This window comes from Lepidochelys kempii, chromosome 11 (genome assembly GCF_965140265.1).
Source record: "Lepidochelys kempii isolate rLepKem1 chromosome 11, rLepKem1.hap2, whole genome shotgun sequence".
Lineage (NCBI taxonomy): Eukaryota > Metazoa > Chordata > Testudines > Cheloniidae > Lepidochelys > Lepidochelys kempii.
In genome coordinates, this window is record NC_133266.1 from 47,810,723 (window position 1) to 47,838,081 (window position 27,359).

Below are 27,359 nucleotides of genomic sequence, written 5' to 3' on the forward strand. Positions count from 1 at the left end.
CAAAAGCAACTAGAATACAGACAAGTAACCAGCGTGGTCAGATGAAAACATAATGATTGCACAGAGCTATTTTTCATTGGTGCCCTGAGTGCCACGGATTGACAGCTAACTAACAGGAAGAAGAGATTGTAAACCAATAGGGGAACGCTTTTGTATGACCAATCAAAAGCTGTCTTGCACAGCCTTTTTAGAAAACTGAGGCTTAAGGTGGTAGCCTTCTCGTCTGCCTGCCCACTCCAAGCCGCAAGGAGCCTGCGCGTTCGGTGCAGACCGTGCCATAGGTTAGCGAGAAGGAGAAGAAGAGTTACAGGCTGCTAGGTTTGCCTGCGTTACTTGCTAGCTGGAAGTTGCCTGCTCATGTAATGCACTCACTGACTCAGGAAATCAGAAACTTCTCCAGGAAAAATCTTAAGAAGCAATGCACAAGGGTAACAACTTTAACGGGGAAGAGGATTACAGAGACATGGAAAGATGCCCGAATGCAGGTGGTGGAAGAAGCAGAGCCAAGTGATGGGTTCGGTTGTGGTTACGTTCAGGACCTTAGCTTGGACCTGCAGGTTGGCGTTATTAAGCCCTGGTTGCTGCTAGGTGAGTGACCGTTTGAATTTAAATTTGCATCCCTGTTAAATGCCTGCTCCTGCACGGTCCTGAGCACCAGCCAGGGGTGCTTAGCTCCCACGAAAGTCAGTTGGAGTTGACGCCGATGCACATTTCCATAGAGTGCTCAGGACCATTCAGGATCAGGTTCCAAGAGATTACTATCTTTGCATTCACACTGAAATATGACTTTCTTTATGCTTGCCCTCTTGTGTTTCTGCTCATGTTGTTTTATCCGGTTAAGCAGATGGAAAGTTGGATTTATTAAACTCGGATGAGAAGTCACTATTCACAGTGTAAACATATTTAGATTGCATTATTAAAATAACTCATTTTCCCCAGGGGGAAACAAATAACTAACTTGTTTTAAAATTAAGTAGGATATTTGCTTTGTCTGTTTATATTTTGACAGCTCTATGAAAATAGTGTGATAATGAGTCCCTTCTCTTTACAGGCTCACAAGATGCTGCTCAGGATCTGGAGACAATGAAAAAATATGGGGTAACGAACTGCCTAATAATGACTATAGACTGTCTTATATTTAACACTTGCTAGTGAGAATGCTTTTTTAATCATTAGAGAATGTTAGTTTTCTGACTTTTCCCTTTAAAAATGTTATATCTAGTTTAATGAGGTTGCTACTCAAAAGCTTGCATCTGATCCATGCATACAGTCGTGATGGGTGTTTGTGGGTTTCACAAGAAACATGAAATGTCAAGGTTAGCTGTTGTTTAAAGTTTGATTTATTATAGAACAGATTATATGCATCTCAAACTGTGTTTTCATCAGTCCTCAGATACTAAGCAGGGTCAATGAGCCGGCTCAGTGTTCATATGGGAGATATTCAAGTGGGGGGGAAAGGGGGGGATGGGACACATATGGTCCTGAATCTTTCCCCAACTTTGGTCCCTTTCTAGGTCTCTGGTGGTCTAATGAGAGTGAATGTACTCCAGGGGGCATTCCCCTGCTGCAGGGCAATACCCTGGCAGTATAGGGACTGTATGGATAACCTTCTGCCACCTTGCCATAACTTAGAGTAGTCTCCAGCCAGGCCAGAATTCAGACAGTGCCAAAATGGCATAAGGCCACCTTTTCCCTGTCCTGCCTAGTCTGTACCTGCTGTACCATGAGGCCCCATGCTCCAGTAAGCAATGCTGGTGACTCAATAAGTGCACTGTTAACCGGTTCTCCAATGTCCCAGCATAAATCTAGGAGATAGTTTGCTGATGGAGGTGTTGCCTCCTCAGCTGTAGGGCTGGCTAATATATTTGGAGCACCCAATACATTTATACTCTTATCCCTCTAATTTTTTTTCTATTCTTCTCCTGTGCTCTGCTATCCCCCTCTTTTGTTTAAAACCCTTACGCTAGCTGGTGTAGTTAGGGTGAGGGCAACAGATATTCTCTCTTCATCCCCTGCCGAACAGATGTTCTCTCTTCATCCCTGTGTGGGGAAGCAGTAGCTCTTCCATTATATGATTCAGCATGAGGGTGAAGGCCTATTGGCCAGATCTTTCCCCAGAGTGCCTAATATTGCTAGCAGGCAAAGGTCTGGTAGAGCACCAGTCAGCGCACCCAGGGAGCAGAAGACCCTCACAGCCTTAATTTAATTTGGGCCCCTCTCCACATTCAGCTGGGATGTTTTTGCCTAATCATAGTCATTCAAGATCCCATGGCTCCTTTCTACAAGGTGTCAGTCTTGCCAAATTCAGTTTGGTTATTCAGATTCTACCAGCCTAAAAATTCCCTTAGTAGTTTATTGGATATGGAATTCTTCATATTATTTCATTATCTGTTACATACTGTGGCTATGCACTCTTAAATAGTAGGTTCATTCCACCCCAGAGGTGGCTATGTGATAAGTGAGGGGATTCCTATAAGTAGTTTGCAAAGGATTTTGGGTGCCTTCTTTATGAAAGGAAATAGATAACCTAAGATGCAGACTTTAACCTGTAGCAACAACAACTTCTCAAAGGTTCATTTTCAGAAGTTTTCTACTTGAAACATCATCATTACCTTAATGCGTAATTCTTCTTTTGTTAAGATGGACTGAAAAAAACTGAAATGCCACTTTATACATTTTAACACTTGACTATCTTTTTGAATCCACTTAAGATTTTATCAAGTCAGAAACACAGACAGAATGTCTGAATAAAATTGAGTACTACTATTTGATGTTCCAACTGATGTCCGCTTAATAGATAATGCTATTTTTGTTCTTGTCCATTTTGCTTGTTGTCTTCATAAACTACCTTTTTTTGGCTTAGGTTACTCATGTCCTAAATGTGGCATATGGAGTTGAAAATGCCTTCCCCAATGACTTTATATACAAGAACATTTCTATACTGGATCTCCCTGAGACTGACATCACATCGTATTTCCCAGAATGTTTTGAGTTTATTGAGCAAGCCAAGATGCTGGTAAATCAATATTTCATAGTATTAGTTATCCTGGGTATGTGGCAATAACTTAATACAGTTTCCTTTGGTTAAAAAAAAAACCCAACAACCATCAATCATACTTTTCTTAGAGTGATCAAATATTATTTACTGTTATCTACTTTTTTTTTTTTGGTGCAGTATTTCTTAATTTGATCTAGAGCAATAAGTGACTTTTTGATAAGCAAGTCTTAACATAGGTCCAGATCCCTCTTCCAGGAGTAAAACCTGCAGGGGAAAAAATAAAGCTCTATAAGCTTCCCATTGTAGAGTTTCCAGAATTCATCCACTAGGGAGGCAGTGTTTTGACATACCAGAGAAGAAGCAGGGAGTTTGGCAGTGCCCCTGGAAATCAGTAGGGTTTTGCTGGCTTCTTCCAGTTGTCAGGGATACTTCAGCCTGTTACTGTCCCTTGAACCCTCCCTTAAAGGTGAAACACACTAAACTATGAATTCAAGATAAAAATAGTTAGAGCACACGTTAGTAACTGCAAACCATCCCTGTTCAGCAAATATTTACTGAACAGGGATAGACATAAGCTTGTGTTTAACTGCTTTACTGAATCAGTGTCTAACTGCATGTCAAAATTCCTGTAAAAGAACAAAAGTAGGAAATGGGACAAAACTCTCAGGGCTGCATGGCAGCTTTCATTTCTGATATTCTGTTCTGTGTACATGCACTAAACTGATCTCAGTTCTGATTTCCTGGTCTCACATTCTGTAGAAATGAGATCTACGAAGCTAGTCTGGGAACAGAATTTTGCTCTGTTTTAGGTTGATTCCTTTTTCTACAAGAATTCAGGCAATGTCAGGGTAGAGAGGGGGAAAAAAAAAAGATTTTGCATCTCATGCCAGAACTATTAAAAAGCGTTGTAGGCTCTACAGATAATCAAAGTCCTCTCTGTCTGTTACATGTTGAATTACTATATTTCATACAGGCCATTGACTTTAACAGTGCAAGAAGAGAAAATGCCTTGCCAGTCAAACCTGGTTCTGGATTATTCCACCAGATCTATCATGTTCATTATTTACATAGCTTAGGATAAAGGAAGGTAACATTGCCCCATCCACTTTTGTGTCACATAGTGTTCTTTCTTTCTGACATATCCTTTACAAGTTACCTAAAACGGGGTTTCACTTAATGACCTCCTTCAGGTTTCCAGTTACGATTTCCATTTCATTCTTAAATGAGACTTGCCAGCTTAGTGTCACTGCTCCACTTCAGAAGTTAATTTTCCGGTTACTTCTCTATAGTCAGCGGTATTCTTATAAAGCCTTTCATGGCAATACTAATATTTCTATACTGCAAGATGTTTGTGTGTTAGACTGCCAGGAGATTAGGTTTTGATTAGATTAGAACAGTGGTCACCAACCGGTCAATCGCGATCGACTGGATGATCCTAGAGGATCTCCCAGTTGATTGTGATCTCCGGTGGTAGCTCAGTGTGGCGAGTGCTTAGGCTACCCCAGCCCCCCACTGCTCCCAGAAGTGGCCACTGCGGCTCTGTGGCCCCGGGGGGCGTGGAGGGTGGCAGGGGTCTCCCTCGATGCGCTGCTCCTGCCTGCAAGCACTGCCCACGCAGCTCCCATTGGCCGTGCTTGCGGAGAGGGGCGGCGTGTGGAGCCATGTGCCCCCCGCCCTCCCCACCCCAGGGGCCGCAGGGGCTTGTTGGCCCCTTCCAGGAGCGGTGTGTGGCCGGGGTAGGCAGGGAGCATGTCTTAACCTTGCTGTGCCCGCCACCGACCGGGAGCCACCGGAGATAAGTGCTGCCCAGTGGGAGGCTGTACCCTAACCCCCATTCCTGAGACCCCTTCCGGAGCCAGCACCCCGTGCCCCCTTCTGCACCCCAAACCTTCTCCTGCACCCCAACCCCCTTCCCCAGGCTCAGCTCAGATCCCCTCCTCACACTGTGAACCCCTCAGCCCCAGCCCAGAGCCTGCCCCCCCTCCCAAACACCAACCCCCTGCCCAGGCCTGATGAAAGTGAATGAGGGTGGGGGAGAGCGAGCGACGGAGAGATGGGCAGATGGAGTGAGCAGGGCAGGGTTTTGGGGATGGGGCGGGGTAGATCATGAGTTGCCCTTAGATTCAAAAAGTGATCTTGGGCGTAAAAAGGTTGGAGACCACTGGATTAGAATAAACTGTGGTCCATGGAGCACTTGCTGGTAGTCTGCAGAGAGCTGGCTGGTCACATGGTGATGGATCCTCCTATTTTTAGCAGCAAAACAGCACTGACAGATAGCTAAAATATGTTAGAAACTCTCCTATTATTTCTTTTCTAAATAAGCAATTGCTGTAATTGCTAAAGAATTATTATTTGGTCACCTGCGGGAGGGGAGATTAATGGGAGCCTTAATGAAGGGGAATGTGGACCATGAGGAACTCTGTGTTAAAATTCAATAAAAGGTTAAGAATTTCTGGATTAGAGAATATAAACAAACACTGCACTGTTCGTAAATTCACTGACAGCTAGTAAGAAAGGACTGAGTGTCCCAAACTAACAACCACTGAGGTCTATTGTGTTCTTGGTTCAAATGGGATCAGATTATCAAGAGACTTCAGCATCCATAGCTGGGGTAGATTTTTCAAGAGCTCAACTCCCAACTAGGTACTGAAGTAAGTGAGCAGACTTTCAAAAGCACATTAGGTGACCCATGTAAAGTCCATCCTTTGATTAAATGGTGATAGGACTTAATTTAAATGTCTTTGTGTGATATTTTTATTTAATAACTACTATGTATAACTTTAAATTTATTAGCCCAGATCAGTCCTGTCCTGCAGGGGTCTTGGGGAGGAGATTTCAGCCATGGTTTCCTTGTGAAGATCTCTCCACATTGTTGCATTGGGGAGGTACATTCCCCGCAAGAAAAAGGTAGTGAGTCACAATTCAGTGCAACAGGAAAAGAGCCTACATGAATGCCAATAAACACACCAGATAAAATCCCAGCTGTAACAAGGGCTCTGGCAGGTACCATCCATGTAATCCTTCAAATCTTACCAAGGGATTTTTCTGTTGTTGCAGTTCATAGCAACTCTTAGCTCAGAACAAGCACACCAATAAATCATTGATTCTCTCCTTCATACGGTTTGGGCCTTGATCTTGTCCTCATGTAACAGGTGATCAGGTCTGTCACAGTTTCAGGACAAAGCACTTCAGGGAGAAGCTTCAAAGGGCTGTGTTCATGTATAACTGGAGTAGATACATTTGCATAAACCTCCCCTTAGAGGTTACCTAGGAAACCCCTTTTAACTTTCTTTGTCCCAAAAGTTTGTTCTTGTCTGCCACATATTTACAACTGTACTTCCAGGGTTTACCCTGACCATGTCTCCCCCTAGAGAAGTTACATACAATCCCACAATAGTACATAAACTTTGTATTTATAATACAATGGACTCCAAAGCTATGCAAACTTAATTGAGTAAGATCTCCCAAAGATATTTCAGAAAATTGCCTTATCTGTCATATGAGAGGACCCACCCCCAGACATGGTAGTTCTCCAGGGATCTATTATAAGCCATGCAGAGTCCCTATGCCTTTGTCCCAGCTTCTCATCCCCAGTAAGGCCACCTCCTCCAGCTGCCTGGCCCGAAGATACATGTGGAACCATAGCTGCTCCTGAAAGGAGCAATCTGTGTTTTCCTAGTTGAAAAATTCCAAGGAAATTCAGCAGTGAAAATTGCAGTGTTTGCAGTCTCTTACATAGGTTATTCTGGGTTAGGAGAGAACTGGGCTGAAAGGAACATGGGACTGTACCCTTATAAACCAGTTCAGATTGCAGATATGAATTGTTCTGTTTTTCACATTTATGCTGCATTCCTGTTGAATGCAAAATTAATAAGACTAATGTGCCAAGTTCAAGCAAGCTGTAGAGTTATAGCAAGGAAGAATAAGGTGGCCCATCATGAAATGTGGGTTATTGATTTTGCATATGTTTGTTCATATTTAATAGTTCTTGGTTCTAGTCCAGGCATGTAGCCATCTGATTTGTTGCAGTATGCAGCATAGCTCTCATGAAAAGAAAACTGCATAGCAACAATAGAGTATTAGCACAAAGAAGAAGAAACTGAATCCCTTCAATGATGCATCAGTTAAATGCAGACTCTAAAGAAATTACAGTGATTTAGCAAAAATTAATCTGATTTTTTGTTTCTGTTTTTGGTTTATATTTTTACCCCTTTTCATTGTTTATTTTTACCAACTTAATTCCTGATAACTTCCTCAAAGCCTTGTGTTAGATAGTGATCTCAGTTACGCTGGTGTAGATCTGGAATAACTCCACTAAATCAATAAAATTACTCCTAATTTACAGTGGTGTAACTGAGACCAGAATGTGGCCTATTGGTTTTTAGTGTTTAATTTGAATTGTGACTGGGCACACTGGAACAGAAAACAACTGTTTTATTAGCAATAAAATAAATGTAGGTTTTAAAATCTCATAAAATCTTTCTTAAAGAGCAATCTCATATATGTTTTGCCATTGACATTCTCACAGTGCGTTTAAATGTATATCTTTTAAAAATAGCTGCTCACCACACTGCTACAGTGCATGACCAGGAAGTGAACTCCTCTGAATATGAAAAAGTTAATCAAGACTGTAAACAATGTAAAGAGGATGTGCATTTTGTTGGGAGGAAGAATGGTCTTGGAGTTAAGGCAGTAGACTGGGACTCAGGAGATTCAGATTACATTCCCAGCTGTTCCATAGGCTTGCTGTGTAAGCTTCGGCAAGTCACTTAATCTCTCTGGTCTCAGTTCACCACCTGTACAGAGGGGATAATTATTCCTTTCTCCCACACTTGATCTGTTTTGTATTCTCTTTGAAACATAATTTTACTCTGTGTGTACAGCATCTAGCACAATAAGGTCCTAATCTTGATTGGGACCCTTAGGTGATACTATAATAATAATAATTAATATAATAATTTCTGGATGGGAACCTTGCCATTTACAAGGTCTTATTTCCCCAGTGAAACTTCCATTGACTTATTACACATTAATAAGGGGCTGTCAAACCAGGCCTTCGGGTATTTAGAATATAGATTAAGAATATATGTATACTTTTAAGAGGTCTGTCACAGTTTCAGTGTCTTCATTCAGCAAATGGTGCTAGTGATTTTTCTCAATGGAAATGAGATATTTCATATGACTGGACCTCTTGCCAGGTCACAGACTAAGCTGCAGGCATCACAAAGTTTGTGTAAGGTAAATACTAACTTTTTTTGCTTTACAACAACTTTGATAGTCTTTCGGTTTCCCATCAGTTCCAAAGATAAAAAGTATTTCCTGTGATTTTTCTAGATGGTGGCTTCCTTTTTAATTGTTAAGTAATCTCCATTATTTTTATCAGAACAGCAACATCTTTAAAAAGTTGTTCAGGATGTTCAAAAATGTTGTTCAGACAAGGTTCAGGCTGTTCATTTAAAAGAAGTATTATTTATTATTTAATTAGAGACAAGCCTGAATGTAACTCCCAGAATGAACCCCTGTGAACCTGAGGGAAGTTCAGATCTGGATCAGGGTCAGAATTTTGCACCTCAGGTCTATCTCTAGTCATGTATGCCTAATTAAAGTACAAAATAGAGTAGATAGCAAATTTGTTTCTATTCATTACATATGTTTCTTTAAGGTCTGTTTTGACAGAGCTATTCATGAGCCTGATCCAGCCTACCCAGAGTCCTCACAGTTTGTACAGTACTTGGCACAACCGTGTCCTGGTCCAAAACTGGGGCTCCGAGGCACGACAATAATACAATTAAATAATAATGATGAATGAGTGTTGAGTGTGCAAGGAATGTGGGACTGGACCTGCAGGATTTTCAAACACTTGCCTCTGTTTTTGCAATCACAATTTGCCACATTTCCTTGTCTTTAGCCTGATTACAAAACATAGATAAGTTCCTCTCCACACTACAAATCAGACCCATGTTGAAATTGGCAGCTCCTTAGTTTAAAAGGGATGGGGCTGGTGGCAGGGCATTCTCCCTGTGGGAGCCTTGACTCTGGGACTTGCTCTCCCCAACACCATTAGTCTGACAGAGCCTGGATTTCTTAACTTTCAGGGCAAGCTGCAAGGAATCTATTTTAGGGAGTGAAGAGGAATGGCTTGAGGGATTTAAGTGTAATTGATTTCAGGATCTTTGTATAGAATGGGAGATTCTTACCTTCAAAAGAGGCTACTTATGTTATTACTTGGCTGTTGTGAAGCAGCTTTGGTCCGTAAAGTTTTTTGTTTAGGGCACTTTATCCTTGTTTGTAGCTATTGATATTTATACAATGCTTAGAGCTAGACAAGGTGCTTTTAATAAACCAAAATAAACAGTAGGAAATGTTATATGAAATCTGTCACTGCCTGTATAATAGATAGTAATACGGTATCTCAAATGACTAATGTGTTTCGTTTTCTCTTGAAGGATAGAGTGGTGCTGGTTCACTGTAATGCAGGAGTTTCTCGTGCTGCCGCAATCATCATTGGTTTTCTAATTAATTCAGAAGGACTCAATTTTGCTAGAGCATTTTCTTGGGTGAAAAATGCAAGACCTGCTATCTGTCCGAATCCTGGCTTCATGGAGCAGCTTCACAAGTACCAAGAGTGCAGTAAAAAGGCAAATGAAAGCATAAATGATCACAAATGAGAAAATGAGAGAAATGCATGCAACTATCTGTGTGGTTATACTGTAACAAATGTGCTGACATAGCATACCTTAAACTGTCGTTTCTGAATTTAAAGATCTATGTATGAGGGGAGGGTAAATACATTTCCCACACAGTTAATTCTTCAGCTTTTTAGTCTCAATGGACTGTTACACTTGTTGGTCCAGACATCAAGTTGCTAAGAGACCAGCTTTTCCCCTGATATTCTTCCACTGACTTCAGAGATAATTTGGCCCAAGGACACATTTTTTTCCCCCAGAGTGGTGAGAAAATGATCAAACAAGTTCTGGTTTGTTTGAAATATCAGATAGAAGAGAATGGTAGGTTTTCATTGAACTGTCTGTGAAAGTAGCAATAGAAAAATAAAATAAAATGCAGGCTCAGATAATAGTTTCCCCCATCTACTTTAATACCACGTCCAATCTTTATCCATTCTAGCTGGTTGTAAAATCTAGATAATAAACTGTTCTTATAACAAAATGCCTCTGTTTTGTTCTTAAGTTGATCTTGCAAGGCAAACAGATTTTTACTGAATTCTGTGGGTTAGCCAGACAGTAAGGAGCCTTCTCTTCCTTTGCATCCTGTTCAGGGGCCAGCCACAAGCCTCCTTAAGAATAAAGAAAGTGCTTCCTGCTGGAGCTTTCAGTGATACTAGTCTCCAAAACAGGAGGGGGAAACTTACCTCTTCCTCTTTATCTCCTGCAACACACAGTATAGTTAGGTCTGCTCAAAAAAGAGTTTACTTTTTCAAAGGGTGCTGTTCCAATGTGCTCTACCCTGAAGCTGTCCACTCTCTGTAAGCCCCAGAATATGGTTACAGACTTAAAACCCACAATGTTGTGTACACTTCCTTACAGAACAAGGACAAAATATTGCCCTCATTTACACCCATTCAAACCAGTAATATAAACTGGTTTAAAACTGAAGATGGAGATGACATAAAGAAGCAGTACCAAAAACAGAAGGTTGAAGCTGAGATACCTAAAAGAGGCAGGATGGTCAAACAATTAGTAATCTTTTCTTTAAAGTTCTTCATCTCATCATTATCCTGCCAGCTCTCATATTTGACAAACAACTCAAAGGGAGAAATTCAAGAATAAATAGGTGTGAAAAGCATTAAAAGATTAATTTCTTTACCACAGGCACTATTGTTGGTTTCGTGATTCAACATTTCTGATTTTCTTAATTTGCAGTAGAAATGAAATAACACAGGATTTGGGTGGGTCAAGTATAAATGTGTATTTAAAAATGAGGGAGAGCTAAGAGGTTTGTTATAAGTATATAACATGCCTGCCTTTGGGCACCAGTAACCTGACTTGCAGTATTTCCTACAATGGGTTTAGGAAATGTCACAGTATATTTAATTATATTAAGCAGTAGGTATTGATATTTTTAAATGGTGACCATTGTATTAGTGTCTCATATATGTATGTTTTTGGCAAACTAATCTAAGTAGGAGCTTTTATCAAAAGCTAAACCAGAAAGCGTATCTCAAGCATATTATCAGTAATGTCAGCAATGTTCTCAAGGCTCAGTAGGATTTATTTTGTCCTAAAAGTCCATGGTCCTGATTCTGCAAGCAGATCTACATGAGTGGAATCCTGGGCCCCTGTGGAGTTCCATTGAAGTCAGTGACGCTTCACATGAGTTCAAGAGTGGACTCACTTGCAAGATCTAGGTCTATATCTGTTAATTCCTGGAGACTCCAGGACAATCCTGGAGGGTTGGCCCCCTTACTCGCGGTGTATGTGGTGCTGTGTGTGTTACAGTTTCTGGGGGTGGCAGTTTGCTGTGCATGTTAGTCTTGGGTGTGGGAGAGGCTGTTGTGGATGTTAGTCTCCTGGGAGAGGGGGTGTAGGTAGAGTTACCTTGTGTGGAGACAGAAGGGTAAACCTAGATGTAATTCCAACCACAAGGCAACTTCGCAACTCCCCCTTCAAGTCATTTACAGTATCTAGTAACACATATAGATAAGATTGAGAACATCATTGATAACAAACAGGCATTTGCTTTATCAGCACGTTTTACGAGCCAGTCTTTGTAGTCTGTTTTGTTTAGCCAGTTTTCACTGAATGTGCAGTTTCTGATGCAAGCTGTTTTTTTCCCCAGGGATGTAGTAGGATCACTGGCACCGTCGCCCTGATCTTCCATTATTTAATATGCCTCACACATCTCCTCCCTCTTGCATAACTCAAACCCTCTCTCGCACACATGTGCGGTGTACTTGCGTGTTGGTGGGCAGACAGCTGCTGTATTTTCAACAGTTTTGATATGTTACCGCTTAAACTGTGGAATTGGGAACAATGCAGCATCTTTAGCTGGACACAGAAACTTTTAACATTAGCTATCCTAGTGTATTGTGATACTAATGGAAATCTTTAGATCCCCATACAAAAACAACCTGGCAGATTAAATTATTTTTCTAGAGCACTGGCAAATCCAGAAAAAGAAAAAAAATGGCCAAGCCAGTCAAGCCCTAGGCCTGGAGTGGTTGTGTGTTACAGTTTCTTGGGATCTGGAGTATGTTGCTGTGTGTGCGTTACAGGCTCATGGGATGGGATTGTGTGTGTTACAGTCTCCCAGCGTATTAGGGAGAGAGGTTGCTGTATGTGTGTTAGAGTCTCACAGTCGAGTTTGCTGTGTGTGTTACAAGGGGGTGGGGATTGCTCTGTGTGTGTGTGTTAGTCTCACAGGGGTATGAGGTCATACGGGTTTCTGTGTGTCTGTTACAGTCTCACAGAGGATGCAGGAGATTGCTCTGTGTGTGTGTGTGTGTTACAATCTCATTGAGTGTGGGGTGATGGGGGTTCCTGTGTGTGTGTTAGTCTTCTGTGGGTTGCTGGAGGTTACCATCTCAGGGGAGGGGACAGCAGTTGCTCGGTGTTTACAGTGTCACAGAGGTTACTGGGGTTTGCTGGGTGTGTTACAGTCAGAGGATGATGGGTGTAGTCAGGTGTGTTAGTCTCACAGGAGTGATGGGGGGTTGTTGGGTGTGTTACAGTGTCACAGAGGGGGGTGGGGGTAGCTGGGTGTGTTACATACTCATGGGGGTGAGGGGAGGTTGATGGGTCAGTCTCACAGGTGATGATTGGGGTGTTGCTGTGTGTTTGTCTCACAGGGGTGCTAGGTGTATTTCAGTCTCACACGGGCAATGGGGATGTTACTGGGTGTGTTACAGTCTGACGGGTGATGAGGGTTGCTGGGTATGTTACAGTCTCACGGGGTGATGAGGGTTGCTGGGTGTGTTACAATGTCAAGGAGGTGAGGGTAGGTTGCGGGGTGTGTTACAGTCTCAGGGTGGCCATGTGGTGGTTGCTGGGGGTGATGGGGGCGAGCTGGGTGTGACCATCTCTGGGGGAAGGGGTCATCTTGCTGGGGTAACGCGGACGAGGGAACCTGAGCCGTGCTGGGGAGAAGCCTGAGGTGGGGATGGGGGCGTGGTCAGGGACGAGTCGCTGACTGAGCGCGCTACCGTCAGCGTAACCACGCCTCTTCCTGCCCCGAAGTCACGCTCCCAAGAGATGGCTGCAGGGCAAGGCAGGAAGTGACGCACCCCAGCGCGCCCCGCGGCGGGCCGAATTTCCGCTCCATTTGAAAGTGATCGCCGCGGGGGCTGCTGCTGTTGTTTCCCACAGTTCCGGGCCCCCAGCGTGATGGCCGCCTTCGCCATGGAGCTGCCGCCGGCCGGTACGCAGGGCTTGGGGGTGGCTCCGGCTGTTGCCGGGGCCAGTGGCGCGGGGCAAGTCGCGGCTGGGGAGGCCTCCACTGCCAGCCCTCGGAGCTCGTGGGGGAGGCCTGGTCAGGGCGGACGGGACCAGCGTGTCAGCGGCCTTGGCTCTCCGCCGTATGCGGCTCCGGCCGCGCTCTCCACCTGGCCCGTGACCGTATCGCATGGCCGCGCTGGCTCTCCCGTGTCCCGGCTTTTAGCGCTGCCGGTGGGAGAGCTGCTGCTGCGTGGCGGGCCTGGGGCAGGTCCCGCCAGGGCTGCGGGATCCCAGCGCCGAGGGGCGCTTCCCTCCTGTCCTGACGGTGCCAGTAACCGCGCTCAGCACGTCGCGTCATGAAAGCGACGCACAAAAGCTACAGCAGCGCGGGGCCAGACCGTCAACGGTCCGTGGGAGTTAGGGGCTTCGTTACTTTGAAACATCCGGCCCTCAGCGACTGTCGCTCGGGCAGCTGGGGGGCTCGGGCGGGGGCGTGACCGCGCCGGGAGACGCAGCGGGGCAGCCAGTGAGGGAGCTGGCATGAGGACCTGGAAGGTCCTGGTTCCATCCCTGCGGTGGGAGCGCTCTGTGCTGCAGAATGAAACGAGGAGGAAAAGTAAAGTTGGTGCATGTTTCTTTAAAGTGATAAGAAATAGCACAGCTGCTGTGGTCACAGAAAATGCAGGTTTAGCTGGTATTGTTTCTGATTATAAAAGTAAATCCGTAATGAGAAAAGTTCTTTCATATCAATTTCACAGCACTAATTTGAACTTCCTTGTAGCTTTCCTTCAGACAGATCCTTTATCCTTAGGAACTGCGGTATGCTGAATCACTAACTTTTCTGAATTCTTCAACTTTCTTTTACTAATGCAGGAGCTGAACCAATGACTCTTGGTTCCCCGACCTCTCCAAAGCCAGGAGCTGGTGCTCAGTTCCTACCTGGATTTTTAATGGGCGATTTACCAGCTCCAATGACTCCACAACCTCGCTCTTTAAGTGGCCCTTCTGTTGGTGTGATGGAAATGAGGTCTCCTTTACTTGCAGGTGAATAATTTTACTATGAAGCCTTTTGTAGAAGCAGCTGTCTTTTTTTTTTATTTAAAAAAAGGCTAGCTTTGATTTACCAATCCAGTGATTTTTGTTACAAATTTGAGTCTATCGTTTTCCAAACTGTAGTTGCTAAAGATGGCCTCAAACATATTCAGTTGCATTTGAATAACCAGTTATTGCAAATAAGTCTTAAACAAGTTTCATGGTGATTTAAGTATGACCGTTTCAATCTAACAAAATTTCCTTCAGAGGTACAATGTGAGTTTCTGCTGGTATAAGATCAGTCTAAGGTCGGGCATTTGACTTGTCAAAAATAATTGGTCAGTTGACTGGTCATAAATGGTCAAACATTTTAAAGTACTAATTAATGTAATTGGTAAAGTGGAAGTAACTTGAGAAAAAAACTTCTATATGAAATAGTATAGTGCTGGCATAAATAGCTCTAGCAAAGTGTGACCAAATTCGCTTTTCTGGTCATAGGGTAACTCCAATAACTGATTTGATGAACATCTGAAGACTTTCTAGGCGTAGGAGTTTTCAATACTGAACTAGGTAGAGTAGCAAAAATCTTATAAGAGGATGAAGAAATGGAATTGGCTTAACTCCCTGCCCGAGCCCCCTACCGCACCCTGCACACCTCCTGCACCTCAACTCCCTGCCCTGAGCCCCTGCCGCACCCTGCACCCCCTGGGGGCAGAGTTGGGGTGGGGACTTTGGGGAAGGGGTTAGAATGGGGGCGGGGAAGGGATTGGAAGAGGTGGGGTGGGGCATCATGGAAGGGGTAGAGTGGGGGCGGGGCCGGGGGCAACAAAGGGGGGGTGTCAGTGTTGCGGCCCTTGGGCCAATGCACTAGTCCTCATGTGGCCCTTGTGGTTATTTGAGTTTGAGACCCCTGAGCTAGGCCGATGGAAGTATCTCCATCACTAGAGGTTAGGTAACTATGATGGTCAGCATTGGAGGTGGATTTTTCACAACACCAAGCACCATAGCTGTGTTAACCTAAATTTTAATTGTAGACCAGGCATGTGTGATCAAGACCTTAAGCAGGCTTACTTACAGATGGCACCATCATGGAGTCAAAAAGGTAGTTCTGCTGCCTACATCAGGCTGGACTGAACAGCACCCTGCTCTGGGCCGTCTGGAGTGGCCTTGGTTAAACAATATAATTGTTAATGTTTTAAAAGATATTTACATCCCTAATTCAATCTATACTAAAGGGAGTTTGGTTTCCCCACAGGTAGATTGCTGGTAAAAGTAGCTGCTCTGCTTGTTGGGAAATTGTTCGATGAAAGCAGTGGTCTGTTGTGAATAAAATGAAGCTTTTGGAAACTCTTGATTTAAAATACAGTATTTTTAAGGAAGACAGTACTATTAAATCTGCCTGAGAAATTGTACGTAGATATAACTGTCGTTGGGGAAGAACTAAAAATCCTTTTCAGGATATGTCAGGGGTCTCTCTGAATGTTTTTGTGAGGTCCCTATTAGCTACATTAGGTGAAGGCTGTCAAGTTAAATTGGGCCTATATGGGAAAATGTTTGATTACATAGGCCTGTAGTAATATATATCTACTTTTCCTGGCTACTGGGAAAATTGTGTGATTCTGTTCTCCATCCTGATAACTGGGTGGGGGGTTGCATTACCCAGAAGAATGCAATACTGTGTCAGCTTTTCTCCCTTCCTTAGACACATTTACCAGCTTCTAATCTCTAAATCAATGTATTCAATGTCCCAGATGAAGTAGGAAGTATTTGTTTCACTGAATCAACTGTGGGTATAGTGTGAGTAGTACACTAGTGCCACTGGGCAAAGGTTCCATTATGGAGGAGGGGGTTAAAGGTGCAGAATGCAGTACTGACATGTTCTGTCCCCTTTGAGCTATTGTGTCAATATTTCAGTATAACTTGTCTAAATATCACTTTGGACTGAAATGTGCTGTTACTTTCAGCTATTAAACTAATTGATTAGCTTTTTTTAAGTGTTCATAAATAGAAATTGCAGAGGTTTATGCTGCATTGTCCATTAAGGACTCGGGGCTCCTGATTTTTTAAAAATACAAACTCTACCAACACAAATTTAGAATAACAAGATAGGTTTGACTTAATCCTCTGAAATTAGGAGTTACTGCAACAGAGAATAAATTACCACAGATTTGACACCCCGCTAGACTGTGAAAGTAGGGCTTCTGCCTAAATCTTGAGGGATGTATCCCCATCAAAACTCTCAATTGCCATGTAGATATACCCCCGCTTTCTGCGGCTCACAAATAATTCATTTGTATATAGGGAGTCTTGTAGTGCAGGACTGAGAAATACATTTGAATTGGATAGCCAGAGAACTTTTAATTTAGACATTATTGACTTGAGCACGCCCATGTAAGTGTTCTCTTGGGTGCATCAAGGTTCTTTGAATCAGTTTAATTTCTTGAGCTACTCCTACTAAATATCCTTGTGTTATGGTGGAACCCAGAGGTTCCAGTCAGATTTGTGGCCCTGTTTTGGTTAATGCTGTATAAATTCATAGGCAGTTAGTCTTTGCCCCAAAGAGCGTACAATCTAATTTATGACATGACACAAATATTACAAATTGGAGAGGAGAGAGTTTAATTGCATGCACACCTTAATGTTTCAAAATCCTTGATGATTACTCATATAGATGTCTTAATCTCCAGTGGCCCTTTGTTGTTGTTGGTTAAGCTTTCATGAAATCTGTTTCATGCTGTAGTGAAGTTGGTTAACATAAAATGACTGTTGTGAATACTACATTGTTACTCTGCCATAAAACAGCAAGAGGTAACTGTGGAAAAACAATTGTTAAATAACATTAGAAATCAGAAGAAAATGAAAAGGAACATCTAAATTGATTTAGGTTAGATGGGTTTAGAAGTCCTTCTAATTTTGACATTGCAAAAATCAGTGCAATTGTTGTAAACTGATCCTAGAAAGTAGTCTTATGTCTTTAGGTAGTGTAGTTCACTACCTACCTTTTTTGACTTTTTTTTAAGAAATGTGTGATTATCCTGTTGTACACTCATACTATAGTAACCTAAGTGCAAACAGTCCTCAAATCCTGCTATTGTACTATGTCCAGATGCATTAGGCATCTAGCATTTCATATGTTGTCCAAGCATCAACAGTGAAACCATGTGACAAATTAGGGTCGGGATGTTTGTATTACGAGCTTAATACTAAAACGTGTATATTAATACTATTTTTCTGACAAACTACATGGACCACGCTCCGACAGCATCCACAGAAAGGCAAACCAAAATGCTAAATTTAAAGTAACTTCACTTCCATCGGGTGGATTGTAATCAAAACTCGCATCATATAATCTTTGAAGATACCGTATCTATTCCCCTATTGCTATAGTGTTGTGCCATACAGTATTTTTTTCATGCTGTGTTCTGTATAACTTTAAATGTTATAAGCAGCAAATCATTTCCAACTACTTCACTGGAAGACCATTGTGTAATTATTAGGGACTGGGTTCTGATACCCTTCCTCATGTTGAGTAGTACTTTCCTCTGTAAAATGTCCCATTTACTTCAATAGGGACAACTGAAGGAGTTGAAGTGCTACTCGGAGTGAGTGATGGTATCAAAATCTGGCCCTCTGATATATCCGATTTTGAAACAAGTGCACTGAAAACTGTCTAACAAAGTGGTTAAACAGTCTGTTCTTAGTTTATAGATATTAGGTGTTCTTGGGGGGACAATTAGAAAACTAACTAGGCAGTCTATGATCAGATGATTGCTAACAGTTTGAATGTCAAAAGACTAGAGTTTCAAAATTAATCTGGTGGAGTACATGGAAATGATAGGCTTTCTGCTTGCTCCTTTCCATTGCAGGTGGATCTCCTCCACAACCAGTAGTTCCTACACATAAGGATAAAAGTGGTGCTCCCCCTGTTAGAAGTATATATGATGAATTATCTAGTCCAGGACTTGGATCTACACCTCTAACCTCAAGAAAACCAGTAAGTGGTAATCTTAAAGGTTAGTTGCAAAGCTAAACTAAAATTTGAGTTAATCTAGGTAGTGAATGTCTTTACTTCCCAGGTTGGGTGCAGGCATTTGATTCATACAATTTTTATTTCAGTGTTGAATGCCTCTCATGCTCTGGTTACTGAGGGGCTTCAGCTTCTGAATCTTATCTTAACTCAATTTTCACTTCAGTCTGGTTGACAGCTGGTTAGTCTGACAAACAAGCACTGCAATATTAGCATGTATCTCCTTTCATTTTTTCCCTCTTCCTCCATATGACTTTGGAGGTTAAAATATAAAAACAAGGAATTTCTCTTGAAACAAAACACAGTCAAGTCAGACCAGAAGTTACATATCTTTATATGTTTCAGAGTAGCAGCCGTGTTAGTCTGTATTCGCAAAAAGAAAAGGAGGACTTGTGGCACCTTAGAGACTAACCAATTTATTAGAGCATAAGCTTTCGTGAGCTACAGCTCACTTCCTCAGATGCATATCGTGGAAACTGCAGCAGGCTTTATATATACACAGAGAATATGAAACAATACCTATTCCCACCCCACTGTCCTGCTGGTAATAGCTTATCTAAAGTGATTTCCAGCACAAATCCAGGTTTTCTCACCCTCCATCCCCCCACACAAATTCACTCTCCTGCTGGTGATAGCCCATCCAAAGTGACAACTCTTTACACAATGTGCATGACAATCAAGCTGGGCTATTTCCTGCATAAATCCAGGTTCTCACATCCCCCCCACCCCCATACACACACAAACTCACTCTCCTGCTGGTAATAGGAGAGTGAGTTTGTGTGTGTATGGGGGTGGGGGGGATGTGAGAACCTGGATTTATGCAGGAAATAGCCCAGCTTGATTGTCATGCACATTGTGTAAAGAGTTGTCACTTTGGATGGGCTATCACCAGCAGGAGAGTGAATTTGTGTGGGGGGGTGGAGGGTGAGAAAACCTGGATTTGTGCTGGAAATCACTTTAGATAAGCTATTACCAGCAGGACAGTGGGGTGGGAATAGGTATTATTTCATATTCTCTGTGTATATATAAAGCCTGCTGCAGTTTCCACGATATGCATCTGAGGAAGTGAGCTGTAGCTCACGAAAGCTTATGCTCTAATAAATTGGTTAGTCTCTAAGGTGCCACAAGTCCTCCTATATCTTTATATGTCTGTCGCAGCTTAATGAAGACTTAAAATACAGGAAGACAAAATATTTTAAGGTTTGTTTTGTTTTTTTTGGGGGGGGGGTATCAATAATGCAACAAAAAGTTAGCGTAAATGAGATGGCAGTATTCTGTCAAAGCATTGGGGGCACTGCCAGCAATAGCAAGTCATCTTCATGCTTTTCAATTAAATTCTGTTGAGTGAAATGCCTGGTTAAACTTTCAGTTTCTGATGCTAACAGGCCAGAGTAAGACTTCAGGGTCAATTCAGTAACCTGTCAGTCAGCCTCTTGATCCATAATGATAAGAGAGCAAATACTTTCACTAGAAAATTCTCTTCTATTGCTAAAGAGAACTGACTTACTCTGTTGATTGTGTACTTGGTCCTGCATAGAACATAGGCATGTTTTCTGGCATAAGGATCTTATAAACTGAAAACTTAGTTATTTTATGAAGGGGAGAAGCCACTAATGTAGACTGAAGGGCTGGAGACTTCATAGAATGCGTACTAGTTCTGTCACTATAGTTAATAGCTCCTGTTAAATTTAAAAGTACTTCTGTTTTCTTAATCGTATTTTATATTTAAGAAAAAACATGCTGCTTTAATGTTGAAAGGGCATTGTTGAAGCCTTTACTTAAAACACTGAAAGTTCCTTTTAAGAGACCTAACCTTCTAAATACTCTGTTTCAGTTTGGAAGGGGGAAAGAAGAGAATAGCTAGCATAGGGTAAAAGTCGTTCAAGGGTAGGTAATGCAACTGAGTAGTGTTGGTATACCGCAGCTGTTGCCGAAGCTTACAACTGAGTGAGGGGAAGGGGACATAACTAACTTAAAAAACTGATAGACACAAGGGAGGCTTCTCATTTGTTCTTTGTGAATATTTATTAAGCCGTTGTGGTAAGTTATGTTTACTCTTCAAAATAATGAAAGGTCTTTGGGTATAGATGCAAAATACTTATTCATTTTTGGCAAAACATTGCTGACTTTATAGGAAAGCTGACTACTTCAGTAGTTCAGAGGTTCCTAAATCTGTGGTGTGGGTAGATGTCCCTATTGTATGATGATCAGTTGCTGTCTAAATGACAACAGCCTTCTGAACAAATTTGTAAGCAGTATGCTGTTCATAATGTTTCCCCCATGTGAAATAGTTACTAGAGGAGTTCACTGTGTAAAAGAATAGGAGTTAGATACTTTTAGTCAGAAGACCCATAGGCAATTGCACTTTATTCCACAAGGATAAACAGTGAAGTAAGCTCTTCATTATCTACCAATTGAGGGTTATTTGGATATACAAGGAATTACTAAGTTATATGAATTTAAACAAATGCCGAAGCAAAATGTTCAGTAACTTTATTGCATGTCAGGATCCACTTACTGGGTTTGCACAGTTGTTTCACTAACTGCAAGAAGAAGAATGTTTGTTTGCTTTAAATTGATACTGGGGCAAAAATTTAACCTTTTCTCCTGATTTTTATCAAGTGGGCTAAAACCGGTCTTTCCTGACTATGAAAAGACTGTACCTGCAACTATGACTTGTTACTTTTCTGTATTTTAATGCAGCCCAGCTTTTCTGTAACGCAGAGTCCATTGGTTGGAGCTATGCCAGCAACCCCTGGAACAGGTAGACATCCTGTCAAACTGCTTGCTATACTTTTGTTAGCATGGTAGAGGGCCAACTCTGTCTGAGCTTTCACTTTTTTTGTAAATTGCCTTGCAAATAAGTAGCATTCTTTCCGCTTGCAAGTGACAAATGTGAGCAGGAAAGTACTGCCTTGTTTGTTAGAGTACTGCAGATAGAACAAGGAGCTGTAGTTATTCATCTGTTCCTTGCAGTAGAACTTCTCCATGCTGTATTGAACACAGAGGCAGAGGTGGCTGTTCTTAAGGAATGCTATGGAGGATGACAGATGGTGCCACCATTCTAAAGCCTCCTCATTTCCTTGTATGAACCCAGCAGCTTCTTGTAAAGCTTTCTGTTGGGTTCTTTGTTCTCATAATAGGCTCTGCAGAGTAGTTGTAGGATCAGAATTTGGCCCCATTTTTAGTAGCAGCAGACAAAGGTGTGGTAAGTAGCTCAGTCACAGAGCTTAGCAACATGTTTGCAAATTTCACTAGTCTGAAGTGTGAATTAATGTTGTTTTACTGTGTTTATGAAAATAAATCGGCTAATTTTTCCTACTAAAATAATCTTCATATCAAATTTATACTCTTAGGTGCCTAGCTTTCTACACTACTCTGACTAGCTTAGTTACAGTAGCAATTCATTGAAACCAATCCTATTTCAATTTAACAGCCACAGGTGTATTTAGTCCTGCAAGTATTGGACAGCCCAGAAAGACTACACTGTCTCCTGCTCAGCTGGATCCTTTCTACACTCAAGGGGATTCCTTAACCTCAGAAGATCATCTTGATGACACCTGGGTAACTGTATTTGGGTGTGTGATCTGCAGCATTTTTCTAAAATCTGATGGCAAAGTCCTTATACTTGGCTATTCTGTTTGAGTACCTGTACATGGAGATGTACAATCTATACATCACTGAAAAAATGCATGAGTTTTAATTACTTTAATTTTCTAGACTACAGTACACTGAAATTTAACTTGCTTCTTAGGAAGTGGGTGAGAGTGGGGAGTGCAAGAAGCAGCAATAGGACATTGTGTTGGGGTACTAGCAATCATAGGACTCGATTCTCAAAGCCAGGAGACAGCAAGTGAATACATCTGCTAAAGTGGCTTCCGTGGGGAATCTGCATATCATTATCTTCATGCAAGAGTGTAGATGATGGTGAGCCAATAAGATCTAGGACATTCTGGTATCTTAAATACTGTTTCAGAATCAGTGCTTAATGAACAGTTCAGCTGATCTTGCACTTTTGGGAACTCTGCCAAGGAGTTTCAGCAAAACATTATAGAATATTTAGTGTGTTCTATAATAGTCTCTCACTGATCAGCATTTTGAGTATGTTGTCTTTTGCTTTCAGGTTTCCTCAAGCATCTGCTTCATATATTCTACTACAGTTTGCACAGTATGGAAACATTTTAAAGCATGTGGTAAGTCTTATGTTGACTTATCTTCTAAAACATATGCTAAGTTGTTCATTCTTCAAATACTAAATTTCACTACTTCCAACCAAAACCGAGACAGATGTCCAATACAGGAAACTGGATGCATATTCGGTATCAGTCCAAACTGCAAGCCCGGAAAGCCTTAAGCAAAGACGGAAGGATTTTTGGTGAATCTATCATGATCGGAGTCAAGCCTTGTATAGATAAAGTAAGTTAGCCATCCATTCTGTATGGAGTAACAAATTAATTTATAAGGTATCTTTGTTTTGGTCTGTCCCTTGCTTTTCCTCTTCCAGAAGCATGTACGGGGATGGGGAGTGGGGGGTGGGGAAGGGTTCATATGTTAAATCAGGTGGCATACATCAGTAGTAGTCCTTTGTTATCTGAGGACTTAACATGGAAACTATAACGGTGTACAGCAGTGCTGCACCACACTTAGGGCTGTGAAGGGAGTATGCTGGTTCATCTAAAACTGTAGGGGAAATGTAGCTGGGTAGAATGCATTTACCTGAGTTGGAATTTGATTCACTAAAATTAACATTTTGCTGGTTACTAACTACTACAGTTAGTAGTTCTGCAATTTCACATTTGAGTTCCTTCAGAACTCTTGGGTGAATACCATCTGGTCCTGGTGACTGATTACTGTTTAGTTTATCAGTTTGTTCCAAAACCTCCTCTAATGATACCTCAATCTGGGACAGTTCCTCAGATTTGTCACCTAAAGAGAATGGCTCAGGTTTGGGAATCTCCCTTATATCCTCAGCCGCGAAGACTGATGCAAAGAATTCATTTCGTTTCTCTGCGATGGCCTTATCATCCTTAAGTGCTCCTTTAGAATCTCGATCATCCAGTGGCTCCACTGGTGGTTTATCAGGCTTCCTGCTTCTGATGTGTATATAGAAATTTTTTTGCTATTACTTTGAGTCTTTGGCTAGCTTATAGACTTCGGCAAGTATATAGCTCCCCATCCAAGTCAGTACAGTCACAACACTTGGTAATTGTCTCCCCTACACTAAGAGGAAAGCATGCCTACCTGGTCGTTTAAAACACCAATTCCTGCAGCACTCTGGTCATCTTGGCAGTCTCATCTATATACTTGCTTGAGCTGACTATGCTGTCAGCTGTAATGCGGTTCAAGCGTGGCTGTAAAACATCTAAAGGGAAGAGGTTAAGCTACGTACCAGACTAAAGGGGGTGAGGGATGAGCAGGAATAAAATAAGACTGGGGAAATACAATTGAATGGGAGTAAGCAAACAAACGATTCAGCTCGGAAAATCCTGTAAACAGGACTGAGACCTATTCTTGCCCCAGCTCTAATGGGCTGGCTGTCAAGAAGCTTGTCTTGTGTTGCAGAATCAAAAAATGGGGAGGGGGAATCTTTTGAAAGCCAAAATATAAATCTTTGTTCTGGAAAAAGCCATCGGATCACTAACTCTACAGATAACCCCGGGATTGTTTGGCAGTAGACTCATGGAAGGATGAAGGGTTGAGGTAACGCTACCCAGGTTTGAATCCAAAAATTTAGGTATTTAATGCCCAAGGTTGGACCACTACAAGCTTGTTGAGACTTGCTTTTAGTTTATTTATAAATCACTAAAATCATGTTGTCTGTACTGTTTTCAAATTTGGTCATGACATTATCTTGAAGACTAGTAAATCATTAGTTCACCACTAGCTTATACTAGCATCATACAGTTCTTTTACATAAGCATTTTTCTTACTGCTGCTCTGTGCGCTAATGTTCATCATAGAACATGTACTGGTAGTTCAGTGTCTGCTATACTGTGTAAATATCTTACATACTCTTCATTGAATACATAGTGGAAACTTTATTAGAGTCCTGGTGCATCTTGAGCTATTGGGATATTACTTTTTGTCAAATCAAATCCAGTTACTGCAGTAACTGGAATTAAACTGATATGCACCTAGTATTTGCTTCCAATTTATTAAAATTTAAATAGCCTATTTTCCCCCCTCTTTCAAGAGTGTGATGGAAAGTTTTGACAGAGGCTCTGCATCCTCCATGTCTTCAGTCTTCACGCCACCGACAAAAAACTTAGGCACACCGATGCAGCCTGCAAGTACTCCAAGGATTTCTACAATGAGACCTCTTGCAACAGCATATAAAGCTTCCACTAGTGACTATCAGGTATTTTGAGAAGGTAGAGAGCGAGAAAGGTTACCAAATACTTAAGCAGATTTCCAAAAAAGGAATTTGTATTCTTCTTGACTTTCTCAAAGTAAACTGCAAAAGAAACAACTAAGCCAAAAAAGACACGATGAATGCATATTTATACTTTCTGTGCTGAGTAGTGGGGACATCAGCACATTGTTCTAGACTTAACTCATTTTTCATTTCTACCTGTAGTTTGCTCCTTTCCCACTTGTCAAGGCAGTTTTTTCAAACTTGCCAACATAGCCTATCCATCTGTCAAAAAGCTTTCAGAGTGACTTTTTTAGAAAGCCAGTTTCTTACCTCATCTGTCCATTCCAAGAAGTTGAATTTGTGTTGAGATGCCCTTAGATGCCCATTTTTACAGTCATAGTAATTCTAAGAGCTGGGGTGTGTAAATAGAATGAATGCATGCTGGCTGACCAAGTGTTTTTGTTTCTTCTAGGTGGTTTCTGACAGACAAACCCCAAGGAAAGATGAAAGTATTGTATCTAAAGCTATGGAATACATGTTTGGCTGGTAGCAAGCAATGGAAAGTATTACACTAAAACACAGTTAGGGCTACAAATAAACTGCCAGCTTCCTGGTTAGTTGTATAACCACTCATGGCAGTATTTCAGCTTCCCTTCACACCAGTTATGCCTTCTGAGAGGAGAATTCAGCAGACATTGTTTGCACTTTAAATGATGGCAATGTACACAGCATTTTAAGATGTTAATCTTAAACTAATCAGTGTAAATACAAGTGGTCTTGTGCTGTTTGTGCTCTAGTGATTGCATGACTTCAGGAAAAAAGTCAGTCCTGATTTGCTATAAGTTATGGAATTGTGTTAATTATACTTTCCAGTGAAGTGAGAATGTATAAATGATAACTCAGTTTACTGTTTCCCAATAATGTAACAATGTTTCTTAATCTTTTCTGGAAAGATGGTAAGTTTTTTTTCTGCAGGATGAACACTATGTATTCTAGTAATATAAGGGATTTTTCTTGGGCTACCAATTTTAAAATGAATGTTTTAAATTTTAATTTGGATGCTGTTTAATACTTCTCTGTTTATATAAAGTTCATCTTGGAGTCCCATTCTAAATTTTCATAACAGCCTTTTAAACTTTTTAACTTAAATTTTCTTAATAAAAGTTAAGAGTTTGCAAAGTTGAGTTCTTTTTAAAAGCTTGAGTGACCCATGTGTTCATGAACTTCCCATTTGTCTCTCAGGCGTATTGCATGTACCACCTGAACTTACACAGCAGTGTGTCGGTCAAACAAACAAACAAAATGGGTGGATTTAATTTGCATGAATTGGAATTGGTAACACTATTAAGATTTAAATTTGGACTTACTAAGAAATTAACATAGTAGTGCACTGTGCCACTTATCAATACCTTATGCTTTATTTAGAAAAGGTCAAAAATATGCGACACAAACGTGTATGTTTCACCAGGACTAAAATATATCCTCCACTTAAGTGCACAGGACATGCCCGCTTTTAAGCATTTTTAAGCTTTTTAAGCATTTAAGCTTTTTAAGCACCACCCCCAAGAGGAGAAGGTGGGTGGTGGTGGTCGGGGACTCTCTCCTCCGGGGGACTGAGTCATCTATCTGCCGCCCTGACCGGGAAAACCGAGAAGTCTGCTGCTTGCCAGGGGCTAAGATTCGTGATGTGACGGAGAGACTGCCGAGACTCATCAAGCCCTCGGATCGCTACCCCTTCCTGCTTCTCCACGTGGGCACCAATGATACTGCCAAGAATGACCTTGAGCGGATCACTGCGGACTATGTGGCTCTAGGAAGAAGAATAAAGGAGTTGGAGGCGCAAGTGGTGGTCTCGTCCATCCTCCCCGTGGAAGGAAAAGGCCTAGGTAGGGAGCGTCGAATCGTGGAAGTCAACGAATGGCTACGCAGATGGTGTCGGAGAGAAGGCTTTGGTTTCTTTGACCATGGGATGGTGTTCCATGAAGGAGGAGTGCTGGGTAGAGACGGGCTCCATCTTACGAAGAGAGGGAAGAGCATCTTTGCCAGCAGGCTGGCTAACCTAGTGAGGAGGGCTTTAAACTAGGTTCACCGGGGGAAGGAGACCAAAGCCCTGAGGTAAGTGGGAAAGCGGGATACCGGGAGGAAGCACAGGCAGGAATGTCTGTGAGGGGAGGGCTCCTGCCTCATACTGGCAATGAGGGGCGATCAACAGGTTATCTCAAGTGCTTATATACAAATGCACAAAGCCTTGGAAACAAGCAGGGAGAACTGGAGGTCCTGGTGATGTCAAGGAACTATGACGTGATCGGAATAACAGACTTGGTGGGATAACTCATATGACTGGAGTACTGTCATGGATGGTTATAAACTGTTCAGGAAGGACAGGCAGGGCAGAAAAGGTGGGGGAGTAGCACTGTATGTAAGGGAGCAGTATGACTGCTCAGAGCTCCGGTACGAAACTGCAGAAAAACCTGAGTGTCTCTGGATTAAGTTTAGAAGTGTGTGCAACAAGAGTGATGTAGTGGTGGGAGTCTGCTATAGACCACCGGACCAGGG

General features: G+C 42.0%; 2 protein-coding genes across 2 annotated transcripts; both read left to right on the top strand.

The window, feature by feature from the left end:
* Positions 1 to 179: 179 nt before the first annotated feature.
* DUSP19 (dual specificity phosphatase 19) lies at positions 180 to 10,162 on the top strand. Its single transcript, XM_073306097.1, has 4 exons — positions 180 to 588; positions 1,052 to 1,098; positions 2,864 to 3,016; positions 9,445 to 10,162. The coding sequence occupies exons 1-4, from the start codon at positions 363 to 365 to the stop codon at positions 9,664 to 9,666; spliced, it is 648 nt and encodes a 215-aa protein (XP_073162198.1). The 5' UTR covers positions 180 to 362; the 3' UTR covers positions 9,667 to 10,162.
* A 3,040-nt stretch (positions 10,163 to 13,202) lies between these two features.
* Positions 13,203 to 25,606, top strand: NUP35 (nucleoporin 35). Its single transcript, XM_073306098.1, has 9 exons — positions 13,203 to 13,372; positions 14,263 to 14,433; positions 18,288 to 18,415; positions 21,152 to 21,212; positions 21,885 to 22,026; positions 22,572 to 22,641; positions 22,736 to 22,864; positions 24,642 to 24,806; positions 25,276 to 25,606. The coding sequence occupies exons 1-9, from the start codon at positions 13,339 to 13,341 to the stop codon at positions 25,351 to 25,353; spliced, it is 978 nt and encodes a 325-aa protein (XP_073162199.1). The 5' UTR covers positions 13,203 to 13,338; the 3' UTR covers positions 25,354 to 25,606.
* Positions 25,607 to 27,359: the final 1,753 nt, after the last annotated feature.

Coding starts and splice junctions, on each gene's coding strand:
- DUSP19 (XM_073306097.1), top strand. CDS start 363: ATGCACTCACTGACTCAGGAAATCAGAAACTTCTCCAGGAAAAATCTT. Junction 1,099..2,863: donor AGACAATGAAAAAATATGGG/GTAACGAACTGC, acceptor TTTTTGGCTTAG/GTTACTCATGTCCTAAATGT. Junction 3,017..9,444: donor TTGAGCAAGCCAAGATGCTG/GTAAATCAATAT, acceptor TTTCTCTTGAAG/GATAGAGTGGTGCTGGTTCA.
- NUP35 (XM_073306098.1), top strand. CDS start 13,339: ATGGCCGCCTTCGCCATGGAGCTGCCGCCGGCCG. Junction 13,373..14,262: donor CATGGAGCTGCCGCCGGCCG/GTACGCAGGGCT, acceptor TTACTAATGCAG/GAGCTGAACCAATGACTCTT. Junction 24,807..25,275: donor CTTCCACTAGTGACTATCAG/GTATTTTGAGAA, acceptor TGTTTCTTCTAG/GTGGTTTCTGACAGACAAAC.